General features: G+C 44.9%; 1 protein-coding gene across 1 annotated transcript in view; it reads left to right on the forward strand.

The window, feature by feature from the left end:
* Window positions 1-17: 17 nt before the first annotated feature.
* LOC139449702 (uncharacterized) overlaps window positions 18-22,185 on the forward strand; it is a 113,048-nt gene continuing 90,880 nt past the window's right edge. Inside the window, exons 1-12 of the mRNA XM_071231208.1 lie at window positions 18-154; window positions 3,631-3,821; window positions 6,220-6,342; window positions 6,867-6,982; window positions 7,822-8,010; window positions 9,574-9,688; window positions 11,086-11,202; window positions 12,600-12,670; window positions 15,801-15,995; window positions 16,805-16,958; window positions 19,201-19,323; window positions 20,489-20,574. Coding sequence (XP_071087309.1) covers window positions 82-154; window positions 3,631-3,821; window positions 6,220-6,342; window positions 6,867-6,982; window positions 7,822-8,010; window positions 9,574-9,688; window positions 11,086-11,202; window positions 12,600-12,670; window positions 15,801-15,995; window positions 16,805-16,958; window positions 19,201-19,323; window positions 20,489-20,574 — 1,553 coding nt within the window. The 5' untranslated portion in view covers window positions 18-81. The remainder of the gene's footprint in view (window positions 155-3,630; window positions 3,822-6,219; window positions 6,343-6,866; window positions 6,983-7,821; window positions 8,011-9,573; window positions 9,689-11,085; window positions 11,203-12,599; window positions 12,671-15,800; window positions 15,996-16,804; window positions 16,959-19,200; window positions 19,324-20,488; window positions 20,575-22,185) is intronic.

Genomic DNA, 22,185 nt, shown 5'->3' on the forward strand with positions numbered 1-22,185 from the left:
CTTTTGGATGGCTGTGTCCGTGTGACCGATGCTGGACTGGCGGCCGTCAAGAATGCCAAGCCATCTCTATCCATCTCCGTGATGTCCACATCAGTGTGTCACTTCAACCTTGCCCATGCAACACAGGGGTGCCCCCTGCTCACAGACGCAAATCGTAAATATTACTTTCCCTTTAAACTCGACCTTCTGAAAATGTAAATACTGTATCAGCGTAAGATACCTATCTCCCTGCAGACTAAACCCTATCTCCCTGCAGACTAAACCCTGTCTCCCTGCCGACTAAACCCTATCTCCCTGCCGAATAAACCCTTATCTCCCTGCCGACTAAACCCCTATCTCTGTGCCGACTTAACCCTACCTCCCTGCCGAAAAAACCTTATCTCCGTGCCGACTAAACCCTACCTCCCTGCTGACTAAACCCTATCTCCCTGCCGACTAAACCCTATCTCCCTGCCGACTAAACCCTACCTCCCTGCCGACTAAACCCTACCTCCCTGCTGACTAAACCCTATCTCCCTGCCGACTAAACCCTACCTCCCTGCAGACTAAACCCTACCTCCCTGCTGACTAAACCCTACCTCCCTGCTGACTAAACCCTACCTCCCTGCTGACTAAACCCTACCTCCCTGCAGACTAAACCCTACCTCCCTGCTGACTAAACCCTACCTCCCTGCTGACTAAACCCTACCTCCCTGCTGACTAAACCCTACCTCCCTGCCGACTAAACCCTACCTCCCTGCTGACTAAACCCTATCTCCGTTCCGAGTTAACCCTATCTCCCTGCCAACTAAACCCCTCACTCCCTGCAGACTAAACCCCTATCTCCGTGCCGACTAAACCGTTAACACCCTGTCAACTAAACCCTATCTCCCTGCCGACTAAACCGTTAACACCCTGTCAACTAAACCCTATCTACCTGCCGACTAAACCCTATCTCCCTGCCGACTAAACCCTATCTCCCTGCCGACTAAACCCTATCTCCCTGCAGTTACAGTGATGATCACTTGCCCAGCAAACACAATGTTTTTGGATCAATGTTGGCCCAATGTCATTCTTAAAGTTGGTGCAATGTTGGAAGATGATTTTGGTCCAATGTATATAGCATTTTCATATTGGTCCAATGTTGGCAACATGACATTACAGGCCTTGATTGACGGAAATTGATTTAGTTGCACGAGACATAACCAGGCTGCTTTCTGCTCCCAAAAGTTTATCAAAGTTGAAACATACATGCATTGCATGTTTGTTTATTAACACTGAAAGTAGTCCCTACTTGACGTTTGATATTTGGATCTCTATCCGCATATGACCCCAAAAGATATCGTTTTTATCCGTTGGCTTTATCCTGCAAAGAAACCTACCCATTATATGATAATGGTATATATTCACCCAGCGGCGACAGAGGTCACGCTTCCCAGATGGGCTAGGCAGGGAAGCAGGGGGGATGAGTGAACCTCACGCGTCACAAACTCTGGCGTTTACACAATTTTAACTTGCAAGGTTCAAAGCGTTCCTACTCCAGTAAACGAACACAATGTGAAATTCCTTTCGTAAGTACTCTTTGTCATTTGAAATACCCTAATAGTAGCGTCAATTGATATGGGATTATGATTTAATTCCTTGCGATGTCAATAATCATAAAATTTTGTTGAAAATTCTCACATCAATTTGAGGAATATCTTTTTTGTTAAAAGTTGATTGCATAAATGAAATAAATACTACATTCTACGATGAACACAACCTGTCAATTGTCTCTTTGCTATAACTCAATGTCATGGCTACATTCAGTATGATGAACACAACCTGTCAATTGTCTTTATGCTATAACTCGACGTCATGGCTACATTCAGTATGATGAACACAACCTGTCAATTGTCTCTATGCTATAACTCAATGTCATGGCTACATTCAGTATGATGAACACAACCTGTCAATTGTCTCTATGCTATAAATCCATGTCATGGCTACATTCAGTACGATGAACACAACCTGTCAATTGTCTCTATGCTATAACTCAACGTCATGGCTACATTCAGTACGATGAACACAACCTGTCAATTGTCCCTATGCTATAACTGGATGTCATGGCTACATTCAGTATGATGAACACAACCTGTCAATTGTCTCTTTGCTATAACTCAATGTCATGGCTACATTCAGTATGATGAACACAACCTGTCAATTGTCTTTATGCTATAACTCGACGTCATGGCTACATTCAGTACGATGAACACAACCTGTCAATTGTCTCTTTGCTATAACTCAATGTCATGGCTACATTCAGTATGATGAACACAACCTGTCAATTGTCTTTATGCTATAACTCGACGTCATGGCTACATTCAGTACGATGAACACAACCTGTCAATTGTCTCTATGCTATAACTCAACGTCATGGCTACATTCAGTACGATGAACACAACCTGTCAATTGTCTCTATGCTATAACTTGACGTCATGGCTACATTCAGTATGATGAACACAACCTGTCAATTGTCTCTTTGCTATAACTCAACGTCATGGCTACATTCAGTACGATGAACACAACCTGTCAATTGTCTCTTTGCTATAACTCAACGTCATGGCTACATTTAGTATGATGAACACAATCTGTCAATTATCTCCATGCTATAACTCGACGTCATGGCTACATTCAGTATGATGAACACAACCTGTCAATTGTCTCTATGCTATAACTCAATGTCATGGCTACATTCAGTATGATGAACACAACCTGTCAATTGTCTCTATGCTATAAATCCATGTCATGGCTACATTCAGTACGATGAACACAACCTGTCAATTGTCTCTATGCTATAACTCAACGTCATGGCTACATTCAGTACGATGAACACAACCTGTCAATTGTCCCTATGCTATAACTGGATGTCATGGCTACATTCAGTACGATGAATACAACCTGTCAATTGTCTCTATGCTATAACTCGACGTCATGGCTACATTCAGTACGATGAACACAACCTGTCAATTATCTCTTTGCTATAACTGGACGTCATGGCTACATTTAGTACGATGAACACAACCTGTCAATTATCTCTATGCTATAACTGGACGTCATGGCTACATTCAGTACGATGAACACAATCTGTCAATTGTCTCTATGCTATAACTCGACGTCATGGCTTCATTCAGTACGATGAACACAACCTGCCAATTATCTCTTTGCTATAACTCGACTTCATGGCTACATTCAGTATGATGAACACAACCTGTCAATTGTCTCTATGCTATAACTCAATGTCATGGCTACATTCAGTATGATGAACACAACCTGTCAATTGTCTCTATGCTATAAATCCATGTCATGGCTACATTCAGAACGATGAACACAACCTGTCAATTATCTCTATGCTATAACTGGACGTCATGGCTACATTCAGTATGATGAACACAACCTGTCAATTGTCTCTTTGCTATAACTGGACGTCATGGCTACATTTAGTACGATGAACACAACCTGTCAATTATCTCTATGCTATAACTGGACGTCATGGCTACATTCAGTATGATGAACACAACCTGTCAATTGTCTCTTTGCAATAACTTTGACATCATGGCGACAGCATTGCATTATGGATATACATTGTGTCACATGTTGGTTCTTTTCCAGACAGTAAAGAGCGTACCAAGCTGCCGTATGGTCAGACTGTGATTGTCCCGCACCCAAAGGTGGACGTCAAACTGTCAGAGTATTTGTCCAAGAAGAAAGAAAGTAGTCGTAATGGCCGCCCACTGTGTCATGTGAAGGACTGGAACATCAAAAACTGGAAGCTGGCTCTCACTGAGATGGAACATTCCAATGTGAGTTCGATAGGGGTGTATGGATGGCGTGACACTGAGATGGAACATTCCAATGTGAGTTTGATAGGGGTGTATGTATGGTGTGACACCGAGATGGAACATTCCAATGTGAGTTCAATAGGGGTGTATTGATGGTGTGACACCGAGATGGAACATTCCAATGTGAGTTCAATAGGGGTGTATGGATGGTGTGACACCGAGATGGAACGTTCCAATGTGAGTTCAATAGGGGTGTATGGATGGTGTGACACTGAGATGGAACATTCCAATGTGAGTTCAATAGGGGTGTATTGATGGTGTGACACCGAGATGGAACATTCCAATGTGAGTTCAATAGGGGTGTATTGATGGTGTGACACCGAGATGGAACATTCCAATGTGAGTCCGATAGGGGTGTATGGATGGTGTGACACCGAGATGGAACGTTCCAATGTGAGTTCAATAGGGGTGTATGGATGGTGTGACACTGAAATGGAACATTCCAATGTGAGTTCAATAGGGGTGTATGTATGGTGTGACACTGAGATGGAACATTCCAATGTGAGTTCAGTAGGGGTGTATGGATGGTTTGACACTGAGATGGAACATTCCAATGTGAGTTCAATAGGGGTGTATTGATGGTGTGACACTGAGATGGAACATTCCAATGTGAGTTCAATAGGGGTGTATTGATGGTGTGACACTGAGATGGAACATTCCAATGTGAGTTCAATAGGGGTGTATTGATGGTATGACACTGAGATGGAACGTTCCAATGTGATTTCTGTAGGGGTGTATGGATGGTGTGACACTGAGATGGAACATTCCAAAGTGAGTTTGATAGGGGTGTATTGATGGTGTGACACTGAGATGGAACATTCCAATGTGAGTTCAATAGGGGTGTATGGATGGTGTGACACCGAGATGGAACGTTCCAATGTGAGTTCAATAGGGGTGTATGGATGGTGTGACACTGAGATGGAACGTTCCAATGTGATTTCTGTAGGGGTGTATGGATGGTGTGACACCGAGATGGAACGTTCCAATGTGAGTTCAATAGGGGTGTATTGATGGTGTGACACTGAGATGGAACATTTCAATGTGAGTTCAATAGGGGTGTATTGATGGTTTGACACTGAGATTGCACTATCAAGTAATTCTCTCTTTAAAAACAGCTTCTGTGGAGAGCACTACTTATTAGATGTGACACTAAAAACATTTCGAATTGCACTTGCAAGATTCAGATGTGGTTCACAGAAACTCTTTATCGAGACGGGAAGATATATGGGGATCGTGAGAGAACACAGAATTTATCAGTTTTCTGATTTAAACACTGCAGAAAATGAATACCATTTTTCACTACTTTGACCGTTGTATGCTGAACTCAGAAAACAGTTCATTGATAAATATTATATCCGTTATCTAAGTCTATAGAAATTTGTTTCATTAATGTCAAGTAAGAATGTAGTAATAACAAAAATAAATGTCAGTGGCCATATTGCATGCTATGAAGCTAAGAAGCTCCAAATGTGTTACCTTAAAAATGTATATACACCCAATACTATGTAACATGTTCTATAGGCCTATGGCCTCTCAGTATTATGAATAACACACATATATATGAGATGGAACTTTCCAATGTGAGTTTGATAGGTGAGTGTGGATGGTGTGACACTGCGATGGAACATTCCAATGTTAGTTAGATAGAGGTGGATGGTTGATGTGATACTGAGATGGAACATTCCAATGTTAGTTAGATAGGGGTGGATGGTTGATGTGTCACTGAGGTGGAACATCCCAACATGAGTGAGATTGATTTGTTTGTTTGTTTATTGTTTAACGTGGCACTTAGCAATCTTTCAGCCATGTGATAACAGTCTGTAAATATTTGGGTCTGGACCAGACACTCCAGTGATTGACATCATGAGCATTGATCTACATAGTTGGGATACGATGACATGCATCAAACCAGTCACCGAACCTAACCACCCGATCCTGTTCGTCACCTCTTACGACAAGCAGTCACCTCTTACAGCAAGCATGGTTTGCTGAAATCCTATTCTCTGCCCGGATCTTTGCAGGTCCCTTTCAATGTGAGTGAGATGGGGGTGTATGGTTGATGTTCAGTGAGGTGGAACATTCCAATGTGAGTGAGATAGGGTGTATGGTTGATGTTCACTGAGGTGGAACATTCCAATGTGAGTGAGATAGGGGTGTATGGTTGATGTTCACTGAGGTGGAACATTCCAATGTGAGTGAAATAGGGGTGTATGGTTGATGTTCACTGAGGTGGAACATTCCAATGTGAGTGAGATAGGGGTGTATGGTTGATGTTCATCGAGGTGGAACATTCCAATGTGAGTGAAATAGGGGTGTTAACAGATTGTGATGAACTAACCTGATGTTTCCTGTATGGCAGCCGCTGTTTGACATCCTGTTGCCTAGCAACCCGGCCCAAGTACTGATCCCTGTTGACGCTGGATGTGATCCAAGTGATGCCCGGACCCACATCGCCGCCACCATCACCAGGGTGCTGGGCAAGGTGAGACCTGCAATTGTACTGTGTAAATAGCCTGTCCATCATTACGCGCTGCTGTTCTCCTGTCAACCTGGCCATGCTTCACAAAACCAATCATTGCTGTCAGAAAGATTGGTACTCGTCATCTCCGCAAGCAAGAGTGAGTGAGTGAGTTGGGTTTAACGCTGCTGTTAACAGTATTCTATTTATATCACAGTTTTCAATCTCTGTGAGAGGAAAGCCCGAAGTGATGCAGGTCTCAGACATTTACCACTTCAGTGAAACCCACGAGCACGGGTATGGTGCTGACAAACCTGGAAACATAATCGGGGTGAACCGGGATTCGAACCCACAATCATAGGTGTCTGGCATGCCAAGGGACGCAACTCTGCACAGCGAATTGCGGCACCTTAGACGACTGGGCCACCCGTGCTTCTCGCAAGCGAGAGACTTCACAGTTAATAAGAAGAACAATGTGACATAACTGTCACCAGCTCGACGTTGGAACATGGGAAATATGTACTGCAACTAACTGGTTCTTATTCCAGGAAACAATAAAGCCGTATTATAAGAAGCAGCATATGGAGATAAAGAAGCACCACAAAAGATTCATGGACGTTCACCGAACAACCAAAGTGAACATGTCTGAGGAGGGAGTAATCACGTAAGTGTCGTCCAATAGCATAACTGTGTCGATGGTTTGCCAGTGTCTGCATTGTGTTGATGGTTTGCCTGTGTCTGCATTGTGTTGATGGTTTGCCTGTGTCTGCATTGTGTTGATGGTTTGCCTGTGTCTGCATTGTGTTGATGGTTTACCTGTGTCTGCATTGTGTTGGTGGTTTGACTGTGTCTGCATTGTGTTGATGGTTTGCCTGTGTCTGCATTGTGTTGATGGTTTGCCTGTGTCTGCATTGTGTTGATGGTTTACCTGTGTCTGCATTGTGTTGATGGTTTGCCTCTGTCTGCATTGTGTTGATGGTTTGCCTGTGTCTGCATTGTGTTGGTGGTTTGCCTGTGTCTGCATTGTGTTGATGGTTTACCTGTGTCTGCATTGTGTTGATGGTTTGCCTGTGTCTGCATTGAGTTGGTGGTTTGCCTGTGTCTGCAATGTGTTGGTGGTTTGCCTGTGTCTGCATTGTGTTGGTGGTTTGCCTGTGTCTGCATTGTGTTGATGGTTTACCTGTGTCTGCATTGTGTTGGTGGTTTGCCTGTGTCTGCATTGAGTTGGTGGTTTGCCTGTGTCTGCAATGTGTTGGTGGTTTGCCTGTGTCTGCAATGTGTTGATGGTTTACCTGTGTCTGCAATGTGTTGGTGGTTTGCCTGTGTCTGCAATGTGTTGATGGTTTGCCTGTGTCTGCAATGTGTTCGTGGTTTCCCACAGACTGCATTGTGTTGATGGTTTAACTGAGAATGCATTGTGTTGATGGTTTAACTGAAAATGCATGGTGTTGGTGGTTCACCTGTGTCTGCAATGAGTTGATGGTTTTCTTTTGACTGCTGTAGGTGTATGACGAAGGTGTTGGGCGTGTACGTGTCTCGACAGCCGCTGAGTCGCAGTAACCCCTACTTCCAGGTGGAGAACCTCGGTGAAGACAGCAGCAACAACCTTCAGATCATGATTGGATGCACCTTTGACCGAGGCACCATGACCTGCCATCCCAAGCATGACTCGGGAGAGTCTACACTAGTCACGTAGGAGTCTCCCACGTACTGGACCCGGGAACATCCGGGCTAGAATAGGCTTCCCACACACTGGACCCGGGAACATCCGGGGTAGAATATGTCTCCCACGTACTGGACCCGGGAACATCCAGGGTAGAATAGGTCTCCCACACACTGGACCCGGGAACATCCGGGGTAGAATAGGTCTTCAGCAACCCATGTACCCGTGAACACCCGTGGTAGAATAGGTCTCCCACACACTGGACCCGGGAACATCCGGGGTAGAATAGGTCTCCCACACACTGGACCCGGGAACATCCGGGGTAGAATATGTCTCCCACACACTGGACCCGGGAACATCCGGGGTAGAATAGGTCTCCCACATACTGGACCCGTGAAAATCCGTGGTAGAATAGGTCTCCCACACACTGGACCCAGGAACTTCTGGGGTAGAATAGGTCTCCCACACACTGGACCCGGGAACATCCGGGGTAGAATATGTCTCCCACACACTGGACCCGGGAACATCCGGGGTAAAATAGGTCTCCCACATACTGGACCCGGGAACACCCGGGGTAGAATAGGTCTCCCACACACTGGACCCGGGAACATCCAGGGTAGAATAGGTCTCCCACATACTGGACCCGTGAAAATCCGTGGTAGAATAGGTCTCCCACACACTGGACCCAGGAACTTCTGGGGTAGAATAGGTCTCCCACACACTGGACCCGGGAACATCCGTGGTAGAATAGGTCTCCCACACACTGGACCCGGGAACATCCGTGGTAGAATACGTCTCCCACACACTGGACCCGGGAACTTCCGGGGTAGAATAGGTCTCCCACATACTGGACCCGGGAACTTCCGGGGTAGAATAGGTCTCCCACACACTGGACCCGGGAACTTCCGGGGTAGAATAGGTCTCCCACACACTGGACCCGGGAACTTCCGGGGTAGAATAGGTCTCCCACATGCTGGACCCGGGAACATCCGGGGTAGAATAGGTCTCCCACAAACTGGACCCGGGAATATCCAGGGTGGAATCGGTATCCCACATACTGGACCCAGGAACATCCGGGGTAGAATAGGTCTCCCACATACTGGACCCGAGGACATCCGGGGTAGAATAGGTCTTCAGCAACCCATGTACCCGTGAACACCCGGGGTAGAATAGGTCTTCTGCAACCCATGTACCCGTGAACACCCGGGGTAGAATAGGTCTTCAGCAACCCATGTACCCGGGAACATCCGGGGTAGAATAGGTCTTCAGCAACCCATGCTTGCCTTAAAGAAGAGCTTGTCGTAAGAGGTGACTAACGGGATCGGGTGATCAGACTCTCTGACTTGGTTGATGCATGGCATCCATACCAATTGCGTTGATTGATGCTCATGATATCAATCACTGGATTATCCGGTTTAGACTCGATTATTTACATACCGCCGTCATATAGCTGGATTATTGCTGAGTGTGGCGTTAAACAACAAACAAATCAAACCAAACAAAACCCACATACTGTGTGTTTATATGCAATAGGACCTGTCTGCCTGTCTATATCCAGCTGTATTTGAGCACACTTGTACTTCCTTCTACAGGTTCCTCATAGCCCCTGGGGATGTGGTTGGCTTCGGCGTGGAAGGCGAGTGGGAGTCGGAGTATAAGCCAAAGGAAGACAGTTCCAATTTCTACTGTATCAAGAATGATGAAATGGTAAGATTGAATTTATTGGTATAAATTTTTGATATGTTGGCCTTCTGAAAAGACAATATGTGATAGTCAAATATCTCATAGTAATACACGAAACTTTCTTAGGAATAGAGTAAAATTTATTCCTAAAGATGGCTGCCTCCACGTCATCTGCTGGCTTCCCATAGACTAAGAAATGTGGTCAGAAACTATGTAAATGAACCAGGTATTTTTGGTCCAGGTCACCTCCGTTGGAATAGTGCTGAATGTTGCATAAAAGAACATTCACTCACTAACTTGCTCATCTGTACAGGAGCATGGTTGTGTCTTCCAACAACATCAACACCCATTTACCTGTACCTGCAGGTGTAGATTGACCATATACTTGCTGATTGTATTTACCTGTACCTGCAGGTGTAGATTCAGCAGGTAGATGCTGATTGTATTTACCTGTACCTGCAGGTGTAGATTGACCATATACTTGCTGATTGTATTTACCTGTACCTGCAGGTGTAGATTGACCATATACTTGCTGATTGTATTTACCTGTACCTGCAGGTGTAGATTGACCATATACTTGCTGATTGTATTTACCTGTACCTGCAGGTGTAGATTGACCATAAACTTGCTGATTGTATTTACCTGTCCCTGCAGGTGTAGACTGACCATATACTTGCTGATTGTATTTACCTGTCCCTGCAGGTGTAGACTGACCATATACTTGCTGATTGTATTTACCTGTACCTACAGGTGTAGACAGAACAACATGTCACACAACACAACAACATGTCACACAGCACAACATTGACACAACAGAACAGCATTGTCACAACAAAACATAACCTTGACACAACACAACAGAACAACCTTGACATGGCACAACAGAACAACATTGATGACACAACAGAAGAACATAGACAACACAACAGAACATTGACACAACCCAGGAGAACAACCTTGGCACAACACAATAGAACGACATTGACAACACAGCAGAAAAATTGACACAACTCAACAGAACATTTATGACACAACAGAACAACATTGACACAACACAACATAACAACATGTAACACAACAGAACATTGACACAACAAAACAGAATAACATTGACACAACACAACAGACCAACATTGACACAACACAACAGAACAACATTGATGACACAACAAAACAACATTTGATACAACACAACAGAACAACATTGACACAACATTATAAAACAACATTGACACAACACAAAAACAAAAAATTGACAACACAACAGAACAACATTGGCACCACACTAAAGAACAACATTGACACAACACAACATAACAACATTGACAGAACACAACAGAACAATGTTGACAAAGAAGACACTAAACTGACAAATGTCTCTAGATGTGTGCTGCCTATAAATAGTGCCATTATGTTGCCAGGTACTGAATGTGATCTACAAGTATCCCCCTCGACTTGGCATGTACCCATTCCTGAATACGGAGGGGAAGAAAGGTGAACCCCAGATCCGACTCTGCAACTTTGTCCCCAGACCACCGGTATGTAGCAGCATGTCTAGATTTGTTGCAAGATGCTTCAGATAATAGGCCAGCTGATGCAGCACAATGTTTCACTGTCTTTCAACCAAGGTCGGCTTTGTTAACAACCAAGGTCAGCTTTGTTAACAACCAAGGTCGGCTTTGTTAACAACCAAGGTCGACTTTGTTAACAACCAAGGTCAGCTTTGTTCACAACCAAGGTCGGCTTTATCAACAACCAAGGTCGGCTTTGTTAACAACCAAGGTCGGCTTTGTTCACAACCAAGGTTGGCTTTGTTAACAACCAAGGTCGGCTTTGTTCACAACCAAGGTCGGCTTTGTTAACAACTAAGGTCAGTTTTGTTGAGAACCAAGTTTGGATTTTTAAAACAAGGTTGATTTTGTTGACAGCCAAGGTCGGCTTTGTTAACAACCAAGGTCGGCTTTGTTAACAACCAAGGTCGGCTTTGTTAACAACCAAGGTCGGCTTTGTTAACAACCAAGGTCGGCTTTGTTCACAACCAAGGTCGGCTTTGTTAACAACCAAGGTCGGCTTTGTTCACAACCAAGGTCGGCTTTGTTAACAACTAAGGTCAGTTTTGTTAAGAACCAAGTTTGGATTTTTAAACCAAGGTTGGTTTTGTTGACAGCCAAGGTTGGCTTTGTTAACAACCAAGGTCGGCTTTGTTCACAACCAAGGTCGGCTTTGTTCACAACCAAGGTTGGTTTTGTTGACAGCCTAGGTCGGCTTTGTCAACAACCAAGGTCGGCTTTGTTCACAACCAAGGTTGGTTTTGTTGACAGCCAAGGTCGGCTTTGTTAACAACCAAGGTCGGCTTTGTTAACAACCACGGTCGGCTTTGTTAACAACCAAGGTCGGCTTTGTTCACAACCAAGGTCGGCTTTGTTGACAGCCAAGGTCGGCTTTGTTAACAACCAAGGTCGGCTTTGTTCACAACCAAGGTCGGCTTTGTTAACAACTAAGGTCAGTTTTGTTAAGAACCAAGTTTGGATTTTTAAACCAAGGTTGGTTTTGTTGACAGCCAAGGTTGGCTTTGTTAACAACCAAGGTCGGCTTTGTTCACAACCAAGGTCGGCTTTGTTCACAACCAAGGTTGGTTTTGTTGACAGCCAAGGTCGGCTTTGTCAACAACCAAGGTCGGCTTTCTTAACAACCAAGGTTGGTTTTGTTGACAGCCAAGGTCGGCTTTGTTGACAGCCAAGGTCGGCTTTGTTAACAACCAAGGTCGGCTTTCTTAACAACCAAGGTCGGCTTTCTTAACAACCAAGGTTGGTTTTGTTGACAACCAAGGTCGGCTTTGTTCACAACCAAACATGGTTGTCACAGTAGCTGACTTGAGCAAGGTACAGTTCCAGTTTCTTCAATGTTAATATTGTTTTCAATGGTTTTTTTTCAGAAAAAGGGAAAAGTGTGTTTTGAGCCTTCCTCTGCAGATTACCTCCAGTTTAATGAAGAGGGCATTTTGTCGTAAGTATATTTTGAAGTGAGAAGAGCAGAGGAATTTTGTTCATACAATGAAAGAATGAATGTTGTGCAAACCTTCTATTAGATCTATGAGAATAGTCTGTAATGATGCATTATTCACTTCTTCAGTGGGATATACTCCTCTGTAATGTTAAATGATTGGTATATGTAGGATATACTAGTTCATCACACATGCACGCACACACGCATGCACACACGCACGCACGCACGCACGCACACACACACACAGACATACCTAACATGCTACTCATCTTATCAGTGCTGGGAGAATGTGGCAGTTTACTGACTGACTGACTGACTGACTGACTGACTGACTGACTGACTGACTGACTGACTTACTTACTCACTGACATCCACACACTTACTTACTCACTCACCCACACTTACTTACTCATCCACAATCACTTCACCCACACTTACTTACTCACTCACCCACACTCACTTACTCACTCACTCACCTACACTCACACATTCACTTACTCACCCACACCCACACACTTACTCACTCACTCACTCACCCACACTCACACACTTACTTACTCACCCACACTCACTTACTCACCCACACCCACTCACTTACTCACTCACGTACACTCACACACTCACTTACTCACCCATACCCACACACTTACTCACTCACTCACCTACACTCACCCACACCCTTACTCCCTCACCCATACCCATACACTTACTCACTCACCCATACCCATACACTTACTCACCCACACCCACCCATACACTTACTCACTCATCCATACCCACACATTTACTCACTCACCCATACCCACACATTTACTCACTCACCCATACCCACACACTCACTCACACACACCCACCCACACACTCACTCACCCATACTCACCAACACACTCACCCATACCTACATACTTACTCACTCACCCACACACTCACCCATACCCACACACTCACTCACACACACCCACCCACACACTCACTCACCCATACTCACCAACACACTCACCCATACCTACACACTTACTCACTCACCCACACACTCACCCATACCCACACACTCACTCACACACACCCACCCACACACTCACTCACCCATACTCACCAACACACTCACCCATACCTACACACTTACTCACTCACCCATACCCACCCACACACTTACTCACTCACCCATACCCACACACTTACTCACTCACCCATACCCACACACTTACTCACTTACCCATACTCACCCACACACTCACCCATACCTACACACTTACTCACTCACCCATACCCACGCACTTACTTACTCACTCACTCACCCACACCCACACCCACACCCACACCCACCCACTTACTTACTCACTCACTCACCCACACCCACCCATACACTTAGTCACTCACTCACACACCCACACCCACCCACACACTTACTCACCCACACCCATACTCACCAACACACTCACCCATACCTACACACTTACTCACTCACCCATACCCACGCACTTACTTACTCACTCACTCACCCACACCCACCCATACACTTAGTCACTCACTCACACACCCACACCCACCCACACACTTAGTCACTCACTCACTCACCCACACCCACCCATACACTTAGTCACTCACTCACTCACCCACACCCACCCATACACTTAGTCACTCACTCACACACCCACACCCACCCACACACTTACTCACTCACCCATACTCACCAACACACTCACCCATACCTACACACTTACTCACTCACCCATACCCATGCACTTACTTACTCACTCACTCACTCACTCACTCACTCACCCACACCCACCCATACACTTAGTCACTCACTCACACACCCACACCCACCCACACACTTACTCACTCACCCATACTCACCAACACACTCACCCATACCTACACACTTACTCACTCACCCACACCCACATACTTACTCACCCACACACTCACCCATACCAACACACTTACTCACTCACCCATACCCATATACTCACTCACTCACCCATACTCACCCACACACTCACCCATACCTACACACTTACTCACTCACCCATACCCACCGACACACTTACTCACTCACCCATACCCACACACTTACTCACTCACCCATACTCACCCACACACTCACCCATACCTACACACTTACTCACTCACCCATACCCACGCACTTACTTACTCACTCACTCACTCACTCACCCACACCCATCCACTTACTTACTCACTTACTCACTCACCCATACCCACCCACACACTCACCCATACCCACACACTTACTCACTCACCGACATGTGCCCACTTATTCACTCACCCATACCCACGCACTTACTCACACACTGACCCATACCCACACACTTACTCACTCACTCACTCACCAATACCCAACCACTCACTCACTCACCTATACCCACCCACACACTCACCCATACCCAACCACTTACTCACTCACTCACCCATACCCACCCACTTACTCACTCACTCAACCACACCCACCCACTTAGTTACTCACTCACACACTCACCCATACCCACACACTTACTCACCCACAACCGCCCACTTACTCAGTCACCCATACCCACACACTTACTCACACACTCATCCATACCCACACACTTACTCACTCACTCACTCACCTATACCCAACCACTCACTCACTCACTCACCTATACCCACCCACTCACTCACTCACCTATACCCACCCACACACTCACCCATACCCAACCACTTACTCACTCACTCACCCATACCCACCCACTTACTCACTCACTCAACCACACCCACCCACTTAGTTACTCACTCACACACTCACCCATACCTACACACTTACTCACCCACAACCGCTCACTTACTCACTCACCCATACCCACACACTTACTCACACACTCACCTATACCCACACACTTACTCACTCTTTCACTCACCTATACCCAACCACTCACTCACTCACTCACCTTTACCCACCCACACACTCACCCATACCCAACCACTTACTCACTCACTCAACCACACCCACCCATTAACTTACTCTCTCACTCACCCATACCCACCCACACAATTACCCATACCCACACCCGCCCACTTACTCACTCACTCACCCATACCCACACACTAACTTACTCACTCACCCACACTCACCCACTTACTCCTTCAGGCTGGGCTATGATGGAGGGGGTATCTGTACCAACAAGTTGCCGATCTCACAACAGAACAACAGCTGTACTCTCCGTATCCTGAAGCTGGGCGAGAAGTCGAAGATCTGTCTGGGTCTCGGACGTGAGAACTATGCATACTACAAGAACCTCGGCATGTCCGACGACATTCTAGCGATCCAAGGAGATAGTGGGAGGTGAGAATGATCCTTCTCTATCCCTCCCTCTTGGTAATTCTGTGTGGAGAGAATGATCCTTCTCTATCCCTCCCTCTTGGTAATTCTTTATGGTGAGAATGATCCTTCTCTATCCCTCCCTCTTGGTAATTCTTTATGGTGAGAATGATCCTTCTCTAGCGCTGCCTCTTGGTAATTCTGTGTGGTGAGAATGATCCTTCTCTAGCCCTCCCTCTTGGTAATTCTGTTTGGTGAGAATGATCCTTCTCTAGCCCTGATGGACATTCTGTTTGGCAAGACTGATCTCCCCCTAGTCCTCGTGGAAATTCTTTTTGGTGAGAATGATCCCTCCCTAGCCCTCATGGAAATTCTGTTTGGCAAGAATGATCTCCCCCTAGTCCTCATGGAAATTCTGTTAAGTGAGAATGATCTCTGGCTAGTCCTCATGGTAATTCTGTTTTGTGAGAATGATCCCTCCCTAGCCCTCATTGAAATTCTGTTTGGCAAGAATGATCTGCGACTAGTCTTCATGGAAATTCTGTTTTGTGAGAATCATCTCTCTCAAGTCGTCATGCAAATTCTGTTCAGTGAGAATGGTCACTCTCTAGTCCTCATGGTAATTCTGTTTTGTGAGAATCATCTCTCTCTAGTCCCCATGGTAATTCGGTTTGGTGAGGATGATCACACTCTAGTCCTCATGGAAATTCTGTTTGGTGGAGATTCCTGAACTATGATTTTTCTATAAAACAGTTTGTTCAGTCTTCAACTTGAAATACTGTCAAATGAGTAGAGCAGCCCTCTCAACACAGCTGAATGTGTTCTCTGCACAGAGTGTACAGCAACGGCAAGGTTGTGCAGGAAAACACTGAAGACAGAGTGTGGAAGCAGGGGGATGAAGTCACCATCACAGTCACCGGATTCAAGAATGACATCATCAAATCTGGAGAAACAGTCACTGTGGAGTTCAGTATAGGAGGAACCAAGGTTAGTCCACAGGAACAGCCAGTGTGGTGTTCAGTATAGGGAGAACTAAGGTTAGTTCATGGGAGCTGTCTCTGTGGAGTTCAGTATAGGGAGAACCAAGGTTAGTCCACAGGAACTGTCACTGCGGTGATCGGTATAGGGAGAACCAAGGCTAGTCCACAGGAACTGTCACTGCGGTGTTCAGTATAGGGAGAACTAAGGTTAGTCCACAGGAACAGTCAGTGAGGTGTTCAGTATAGGGAGAACCAAGGCTAGTCCACAGCAGCTGTCACTGTGGAGTTCAGTGTAGGGGGAACTAAGGCCAGTCCACAGGAACAGTCACTGCGGTGATCAGTATAGGGAGAACCAAGGCTAGTCCACAGCAGCTGTCACTGTGGAGTTCTGTGAAGGGCGAACCAAGCTTAGTCCACTGAAACTGTCACTGAGGTGATCAGTATAGGGAGAACGAAGGTTAGTCCACAGCAGCTGTCACTGTGGAGTTCAGTGTAGGGGGAACGAAGGCTAGTCCACAGGAACTGTCACTGGAGTTCAGTATAGGGGGAACCAAGGTTAGTCCACAGGAACTGTCACTGTGGTGTTCAGTATAGGGGGAACGAAGGCTAGTCCACAGGAACTGTCACTGTGGTGTTCAGTGTATGGGGAACCAAGGCTAGTCCACAGGAACTGTCACTGTGGTGTTCAGTATAGGAGGAACAAAGGCTAGTCCACAGGAACTGTCACTGTGGTGTTCAGTATAGGGGGAACGAAGGCTAGTCCACAGGAAATGTCACTGTCGAGTTTGGTGTAGGGGGAACCAAGGTTAGTCCACAGGAACTGTCACTGTTGTGTTCAGTATAGTGGGAACGAAGGCTAGTCCACAGGAACTGTCACTGTGGTGTTCAGTGTATGGGGAACAAAGGCTAGTCCACAGGAACTGTCACTGTGGAGTTCAGTGTAGGGGGAACCAAGGCTAGTCCACAGGAACTGTCACTGTTGAGTTCGGTGTAGGGGGAACCAAGGCTAGTCCACAGGAACTGTCACTGTGGTTTTCAGTGTATGGAGAACCAAGGCTAGTCCACAGGAACTGTCACTGAGGTCTTCAGTGTAGGAGAACCAAGGCTAGTCCACAGGAACTGTCACTGTGGTGTTCAGTGTAGGAGAACCAAGGCTAGTCCACAGGAATTGTCTCTGTGGAGATCAGTATTTGGGGAACCAAGGCTAGTCCACAGGAACTGTCTCTGTGGTCTTCAGTGTAGGAGAACCAAGGCTAGTCCTCAGGAACTGTCACTGTGGTGTTCAGTATAGGGGGAACGAAGACTAGTCCACAGAAGCTGTCACTGTGGAGTTCAGTATAGGGGGAACGAAGGCTAGTCCACAGGAACTGTCACTGTGGAGTTCAGTGTAGGGGGAACCAAGGCTAGTCTACAGGAACTGTCTCTGTGGAGATCAGTATTTGGGGAACCAAGGCTAGTCCACAGGAACTGTCACTGTGGTGTTCAGTATAGGGGGAACGAAGGCTAGTCCACAGCAGCTATCACTGTGGAGTTCAGTATAGGGGGAACGAAGGCTAGTCCACAGGAACTGTCACTGTGGAGTTCAGCGTAGGGGGAACCAAGGCTAGTCCACGGGAACTGTCACTGTGGAGTTCAGTATAGGGAGAACCAAGGTTAGTCCACGGGAACTGTCACTGTGGAGTTCAGTGTAGGGGGAACCAAGGTTAGTCCACAGCAGCTGTCACTGTGGAGTTCAGTATAGGGAGAACCAAGGCTAGTCCACAGCAGCTGTCACTGCGGTGATCAGTATAGGAGGAACGAAGGCTAGTCCACAGGAACTGTCACTGTGGAGTTCAGTATAGGGAGAACCAAGGTTAGTGTACAGCAGCTGTCACTGTGGAGTTCAGTGTCGTCAACAGGGAACCAAGGTTAGTGCACATGAACAGTCAGCTTGGTTTGAGGGGAATCAAGTGAATATCTTCTCATCATTACAGTACATGATTGAAGGAAAAACGGGGCATAAACAGGCCCAAACAGTCAGACAGGTCAAATATGCCTACCCAGTCCTTCACCTAGCCTTGTTTCCATGACAACAGTTGAACTGACCTGGACAAACAAGGTCATGGGTTTCAAGACAACATAACATTATCAACAGTTTCTTTCTGTGCATAATCCCAGTTAAATCGCTAGGTAAGAACTGTCTGTTGTATTAATGTGAAGGGCCTGTGTCTTCACTTGAGTCCCACTCTCTGTTTTCTTCTCACCTACAGGTTGCAGAGGCACCGCTCAGGTTCACCTCATCCTATGGGAACAGATGTGTCTTCATGGTTGGACTTTTCGGCAAAGATGACCAAGTCCAGATTCTAAACTTCTGTGCACCACATTACACTCAGGTGAATAGCCACTGATATGAGCAATGTTACACTTGGGTGAATAGCCACTGATATGTGCAATGTTACTCTTGGGTGAATAGCCACTGATATCTACAATGTTACACTCAGGTGAATAGCCACTGATATGTGCAATGTTACTCTTGGGTGAATAGCCAGTGATATCTACAATGTTACACTCAGGTGAATAGCCACTGATACCTACAATGTTACACTCAGGTGAATAGTCACTGATATCTACAATGTTACACTCAGGTGAATAGCCACTGATATCTACTATGTTACACTTGGGTGAATAGCCACTGATATCTACAATGTTACACTCAGGTGAATAGCCACTGATATCTACAATGTTACACTCAGGTGAATAGCCACTGATATCTTCAATGTTACACTCAGGTGAATAGCCACTGATATCTACAATGTTACGATCAAGTGAATAGCCACTTATATCTACAATATAAATATATATATCAGATACCAGATAAATTAGATGATTAGACATTAGGTGAATATAGACACTGATATCTACATTGTTACATGGGTAAATATATCAGACATGAGATGGACATTGTATATATCAGACATCAGGTGGACATTATATATATCAGACATCAGGTGGACATTGCATATATCAGACATCAGGTGGACATTATGTATATCAGACGTCAGGTGGACATTGCATATATGTGACATCAGGTGGACATTATATATATCAGACATCAGGTGGAAATTGCATATATCAGACATCAGGTGGACATTAAATATATCAGATGTCAGGTGGACATTGTATATATCAGACGTCAGGTTGACGTTGTATATATCAGACATCAGGTTGACGTATATATCAGACGTCAGGTGGACATTGTATATATCAGACATCAGGTGGATATTGTATATATCAGACGTCAGGTTGATATTGTATGTATCAGACGTTAGGTGGACATTGTATATATCAGACGTCAGCTGGATATTGTCTATATCAGACGTTAGGTGGACATTGTATATATCAGACTTCGGCTGGATATTGTCTATATCAGACATCAGGTTGACGTTGTATATATCAGACATCAGGTGGATATCGTATATATCAGACGTCAGATAGACATTGTATGTGTATGATAAAAAGTAATTGTCCTGTAAGCACATTGTTGCTTTGGTGTTGCAGCCTCCAGTGATGAATCAGCTGACAATGGGGAGGCGTTACTTATTGAGCTTGTCTGATGATGGCACTCTCATGTCCACAAACACAAGGTAGTATCCCGCACACTGGTGAATGCAGTTTTATGTAGTATTCAACTCTCTGGTGACTATAGCTTTATGTTGTATTCAACTCTCTGGTGACTGTAGTTTTATGTAGTATTCAACTCTTTGGTGACTATAGCTTTATGTTGTATTCAACTCTCTGGTGACTGTAGTTTTATGTAGTATTCAGCTCTCTGGTGACAATAGGTTTATGTTGTTTTCAACTCCCTGGTTACTGTAGCTTTATGTTGTATTCAACTCTCTGGTGACTGTGGTGACTATAGCTTTTTGTAGTATTCAACTCTCTGTTGACTGTAGTTTTATGTAGTATTCAACTCCCTAGTTACCATAGCTTTATGTAGTATTCATCTCCCTGGTGACTGTAGTTTTATGTAGTATTCAACTCTCTGGTGACTGTAGTTTTATGTAGTATTCAACTCTCTGGTGACTGTAGTTTTATGTAGTATTCAACTCTCTGGTGACTGTAGTTTTATGTAGTATTCAACTCCCTGGTTACTGTAGCTTTATGTAGTATTCAACTCCCTGGTTACTGTAGCTTTATGTAGTATTCAACTCTCTGGTGACTGTAGCTTTATGTAGTATTCAACTCTCTGGTGACTGTAGTTTTATGTAGTATTCAACTCTCTGGTGACTGTAGTTTTATGTAGTATTCAACTCTCTGGTTACTGTAGCTTTATGTAGTATTCAACTCCCTGGTTACTGTAGCTTTATGTAGTATTCAACTCTCTGGTGACTGTAGTTTTATGTAGTATTCAACTCCCTGGTTACTGTAGCTTTATGTAGTATTTAACTCCCTGGTTAATGTAGCTTTATGTAGTATTCAACTCTCTGGTGACTGTAGCTTTATGTAGTATTCAACTCTCTGTTGACTGTAGTTTTATGTAGTATTCAACTCTCTGGTGACTATAGCTTTATGTAGTATTCAACTCTCTGGTGACTATAGCTTTATGTAGTATTCAACTCTCTGGTGACTATAGCTTTATGTAGTATTCAACTCCCTGGTGACTATAGCTTTATGTAGTATTCAACTCCCTGGTGACTGTAGCTTTATGTAGTATTCAACTCCATGGTGACTATAGCTTTTTGTAGGTTGTAGGTTTTGAGGTTGTCTGATGATGGCACTCTCTTGTCCACAAACACAAGGTAGTATTCTACACACTGGTGAATGCAGTTTTATGTAGTATTCAACTCCCTGGTAACTGTAGCTTTTTGTAGTATTCAGCTCTCAGGTGACAATAGGTTTATGTTGTTTTCAACTCCCTGGTTACTGTAGCTTTATGTAGTATTCAACTCTCCGGTGACTGTAGTTTTATGTAGTATTCAACTCTCTGGTGACTGTAGTTTTATGTAGTATTCAACTCCCTGGTTACTGTAGCTTTATGTAGTATTCAACTCCCTGGTTACTGTAGCTTTATGTTGTATTCAACTCTCTGGTGACTGTAGCTTTATGTAGTATTCAACTCCCTGGTGACTATAGGTTTATGTAGTATTCAACTCTCTGGTGACTGTAGGTTTATGTAGTATTCAACTCCCTGGTGACTATAGGTTTATGTAGTATTCAACTCTCTGGTGACTGTAGGTTTATGTAGTATTCAACTC

This window comes from Haliotis cracherodii, unplaced genomic scaffold (genome assembly GCF_022045235.1).
Source record: "Haliotis cracherodii isolate W230 unplaced genomic scaffold, xgHalCrac1.p SCAF_8, whole genome shotgun sequence".
NCBI classification, from domain to species: domain Eukaryota; kingdom Metazoa; phylum Mollusca; class Gastropoda; order Lepetellida; family Haliotidae; genus Haliotis; species Haliotis cracherodii.